Source organism: Arachis ipaensis, chromosome B04 (genome assembly GCF_000816755.2).
Source record: "Arachis ipaensis cultivar K30076 chromosome B04, Araip1.1, whole genome shotgun sequence".
Taxonomy (NCBI): domain Eukaryota; kingdom Viridiplantae; phylum Streptophyta; class Magnoliopsida; order Fabales; family Fabaceae; genus Arachis; species Arachis ipaensis.
Window position 1 is genome coordinate 5485618 of NC_029788.2, and position 5171 is coordinate 5490788.

At 33.8% G+C, this 5171-nt stretch overlaps 1 protein-coding gene across 1 annotated transcript in view; it reads left to right on the plus strand.

Moving 5' to 3' along the window:
* Positions 4487-5171, plus strand: part of LOC107635895 (protein trichome birefringence-like 11) — a 6109-nt gene continuing 5424 nt past the window's right edge. The window contains exon 1 of the mRNA XM_016339444.1: positions 4487-4545. Coding sequence (XP_016194930.1) covers positions 4487-4545 — 59 coding nt within the window. The remainder of the gene's footprint in view (positions 4546-5171) is intronic.

Consider the following 5171-nt stretch of genomic DNA (forward strand, 5'->3'; position numbering starts at 1 on the left):
TCTTTCCCTTGTTTTAATGTAATTTTAAAAGAAAGATACTAAGATAGAAATAGACACAGTTTAATCACTAACTACTAGTCTATTACAGATTTTAGGTTGGTTTGACTCAGCCTTGACTAAGATTTACACTGGATTCATCTGCCCAATCTTAACGGTAGCTTTGATAAGAAAAAACAATAGAAGTTCTAATGTTCCAAACTTCATTTTAAACATATTTCTTAACTACCAAATAGAAGACACAAGTGAAAGTAGCAATTATATCATTTCCTCTAAGTAAGTCACATATGAGACGTGTGAACTTCGAAGATGCCATGATCTGCTTCCTACATTTGATCACACATTTTAATCATTGAATTGTTGCACTGCATAACCATATTATTATCTCTTCCAATGTCAGGTGAGTCCATCTCATCTTCAAGTACTTAATCATAACAAAGTACTTTACCATGCTCCAAATTTGGAAGCGTGAACCCACGTAACTACGTGTCATTTGGTTGAATATCTCTCCCGTTTTTGTTTCTTTTATTTTTTAATGTCTTGTGATTAAGCTCCTCAAATTTTACTGTGTGTTATTTGGTTGAGATAAATACAAATTTTTGTGATGTTCATTCATTCATTTTTACTAAGTGTTATCTTTTATTCTTTTTCTCTTTATAACTTTATCACTTTTATTTTCATAACTCATTTTAGAAGCTACAATCAAACAAAACTTGGGATATCAATGATCATATGTTCAAAAGATTCAACTTCTTGAGTTGATCATATATTTTCATAACTCATTTTGTTCTTATTTTTATTTTGAATAAAACCCTAAAATAGTTGGTCTATTTTTGGAGCAGGATGCAGGTGTCATGACAATCCCTCCTTATTTTTCCTTCACCCTTTCATTTTTCAGCTTAAAATTTTTATTATCGATAAAGCGAGTGTGCAAACTCTGCCTATATACACCTGCAATATATAACCGGTCTCAAATTTGGATAAAGGAGGAAAGATATGTTAGGCCTTCGACAGCCAATATAAAAACTTAGTTGAATCTTCATGACATGGATCAAAGACGTTATTGCGCTAAAGGTAGGTTGTTGCTCGGAAACAACGTGTTGTATGCGAGCGTACAGTGTTAAATGAGCAAGAGCCGCTACATAGGTGTCCGAGTGTAGTGTTAAATGAGTAAAGATTCTCACATTTTCGTGAACGGACGATGGTAAATAAACTAGTTCACAAAGAAAAAGATAAAGGTAGAGGTCGGAGCGATAGAAGGTTGAGATTTGAGACACGTAACATAGGCATTCTAACAGAAAAATTCATAGAGGTGGTAGATATCATAACAAGGAGGAAGATTAACATTATGTGCCTATAAGAAACAAAATGGGTCGGCACAAAGGTTAGGGAGTTGGATACCTCCGGGTTCAAACTTCAGTATACAAGAAAGATGAAGAATACGAATGAGGTAGGTATTATCATGGATAAACAATGAAAGGAGGACGTAGTGAATGTTAATATGGTGGGTGATCAGATCATCTCTATCAAACTTGTGGTGGAATAAGGTACTTTTCATGTGATCAGCGCTTATGCATCACAAGTGGGTTCGGATGAGCAACATAAAATAAAGTTTTGGAAAGATATAGAAAGTTTGGTTTAAGACATACTTTCGAGAGATAAGATTTTCTTATGAAGAGATTTAAATGGTCATGTTAGAAGAAAAATGACTAGGTATGGAAGTATTCACGAATGCCATGGTTTCGGGGTGGTTAATACTGATGGTAAAACTATTTTGGACTTTTCCTCAATCTTTGACCTTCTCATCGCAAATATATGTTTTAAAAAGAGAGACGAACATCTTATAACCTATAGGAGTGGCATGACAAGCTCTTAAATCGACTTTTTCTTGTTGAAGAGATTCAACCAGAAATTTTGAATTAATTGTAAAATTATTCCGGGAGAGAGTTTAACAACACAACATAAGATGCTCGTCATGGATTTTTGCGTTGAGCAAAATTTGAGAAAAATATATCATACAAAAAATCTAAGGACAAAGTGGTGGCAGATGAAAGATAAAGAATAAAGAAACTTCCTAAGACGGAGAGGAGAAGAAGCAAAGTGAGAAGTGGATGAAAGCACGGAAGAGATGTGGAGGGATATGACAGAAGTTATTAGAAAAACAGTAAAAAAAATTTTTAGTGAATTTAGAGGGATAGAACCAAGGGACAAGGAGTCTTGGTAGTGGAATGCGAGTGTACAAAAAAAAGATAATTGTAAAAAGTGAGTGCTTTGAAGAATAGTTTTTGTGCCACAATGCAGATAATTGGGAAAATATAAGGCATCTAAAAAAGAGATAAAAGTGACTGTAAGTGAAGTAAGAACAAAAGTATATGAGGGCCTCTACTAGTATTTAGATACGAAGGAAGGAGAAAAAGATATATATAGAATCGCAAAAGAGCTGTGAAAGAAGAACGAGAAACTTGGATCAGGTTAAGTGCATAAAGAATAAAAATTGAGAGGTTTTAGCTCAATATGAGAAGATCAATGAAAGGTAGAAGAGCTACTACGAGTTATTTAATAAAGGACAAAAGACTCTTTCGAGCCTTGGTAGATTATGCATGATGGAAGAAGATTAAAACTTCAACTACTACCGGAGGATTCGAGACTTCAAGGTAAAAGAGGTTTTAAAGCGGATGAAAAATGGCAGGGCAGTAGGACCCGATAATATTTCGATTGAAATTTGGAATGGCCTTGGAGAGAAAGGCACCAGTTAGTTAACCAAGTTTTTTTTATGAGATTTTAAGGTAAAAAAAAAACGTTAGATAGGTGGAGAAAAAGTACATTGGTACCTATTTATAAGAATAAGAGAAATATCCAGAATTGTGAAAATTATAGATAGATCAAACTCATGAGTCATTTCATGAAGTTTTGGAAAAGGATAATAGAATAGAGGTTGAGACAAGAGACACAAATAACAAAGAACTAATTTAGTTTTATATCAGGCAGATCCACCACTGAAGTTACATACTTGTTAAGAATGATGATTAAGAGGTATTGTAGTAATAAAAGAGATCTACATATGGTATTTATTGATTTGGAAAAAGCATACGATAGGGTGCCAAGGGAGGTTTTATGGAAGGTTTTGGAAAGGAAGAGAGTAAGGATAACATATATTCGTGCAATTAAAGACATATATGATAGGGTTACAACTAGTGTGAAAATTCAAGGTGGTGTGACAGAGGAATTTTCTATTGGTATAGGATTACACCAGGGATCATCCTTAAGTCTATACATTTTCACATTAGTCTTGGAAGTACTCACAGAGCATATCCAAGAGCATGTGTCATGGTGCATGCTTTTTGTTGATGATATTGTCCTTATAGGAGAGTCAAGAGAAGACCTAAATAAGAAGTTGGATTTGTGGAGAGAAGCTTTAGAAGTGTATGGTCTGCGCATAAGCCATCATAAGACGGAATATATGGAATGTAAGTTTGGTTGCCGAGTGAAAAACCCTAATATAAAGGTGAAGATTGGAGAAAACATCTTACGAAAATTTAAAACTTTTCAGTATCTTGAATCCATCATACAGGATAATGGAGATGTTGAACACGATGTAAATCATAGGATTTAAGCAGGTTAGTCAAAATAGCGAAGTGCGTCTGATTTTATATGTGACAAAAAAGTGCTTTTATAACTCAAAGGTAAATTCTATCGCACTGCTATTAAAGACATGTATGATGGAGTTACAACTAGTGTGAAAACTCAAGGTGGTGTGACAAAAAAAATTTCTATTGGTATAGGATTACAACAGGGATTATCTTTAAGTCCATACATTTTCACATTAGTCTTGGAAGTACTCACAGAGCATATCCAAGAGCCTGTGTCATGGTGCATGCTTTTTGCCGATGATATTATCCTTATGAGAGAATCAGGAGAAGACCTAAATAAGAAGTTGGATTTATGGAGAGGAGCTCTAGAAGTGTATGGTCTGCGCATAAGCCGTAGCAAGACGGAATATGGAATGTAAGTTCGATGCTGAAGGAAAAATCCTAATATAAAGGTGAATATTAGAGAAAACATCCTATGAAAAGTTAAAAATTTTCGATATCTTGAGTCCATCATACAATATAATAGAGAGATTGAACACGATGTGAATCATAGGATCCAAGCAGGTTGGTCAAAATGGCGAAGTGTGTCTAGTTTTATATGTGACAAAAAAGTATTTTTTAAACTTAAAGGTAAATTCTATCGCACCGCTATCAGACCGGCTATGCTTTATGGTACAGAATATTGGGTGGCCAAAAGGAAGCACGAATATAAGTTAAGTGTGACAAAGATGAAGATGTTGAGATGGATGAGTGGTCATACGCGATTGGATAGAATAAAGAACAAATATATAAGAGAGAGAGAGAGAATTGGAGTAGCACTTATTGTGAAAAATATGGTAGAATGGTGTGTCATGTGGTTTCGACATGTGAGAAGAAGACCGACAAAGTACCCAGTCAGAATGGTGGATGAGATGGAAGATGGACAAGGTGTGAAAGACAAAAGAAGACCATCCATGAGGTGGTCAAATGAAATTTACATATAAACGGCTTCTCTATAGACATGATATAGATATGATACATGATAGAGTTCAATGACGTTGTTTAATCCATGGAGTCGACCCTACCTAGTGGGACAAAATTTCGTTGTTGTTGTTTGTTGTTTGATAAAGACAATGTACAATTTAATTATGTTGGTTTTGCATATATTAGTTTTTTAGTATGAGACTATATAATTGGACTGTCCGATTACTTTATAAGAAAATTTTTAAAATGTTTTTAATATTAAATCAGAGAATTTATTATGTTTATTGTAATTTTTTATTTTAGAATTTATAAATTGGATGGTCCCATTTTTATCTTTAAAAAATTAAAAAGTCTGAGTTTGGTCTCCCAAAAATAAAAAAATTCAATTTTTATACTTTAAATCAAATAGTACCACATTTGAGATTAATACTTTTACATTTATAATCATAAAAACTACTATCCTCACTCCAATATAAAATATAATTTGCGCCATTTTTCTTTACAGTTGGGCTACATATCCATATAATTTTCCATCTAAGTCCATCCAAATTGGTCCAACACAAAAAAAATCCAATCCCATTAAATGAGCGTGTATTCACGCGTCCAAACTCCCGAAACGTT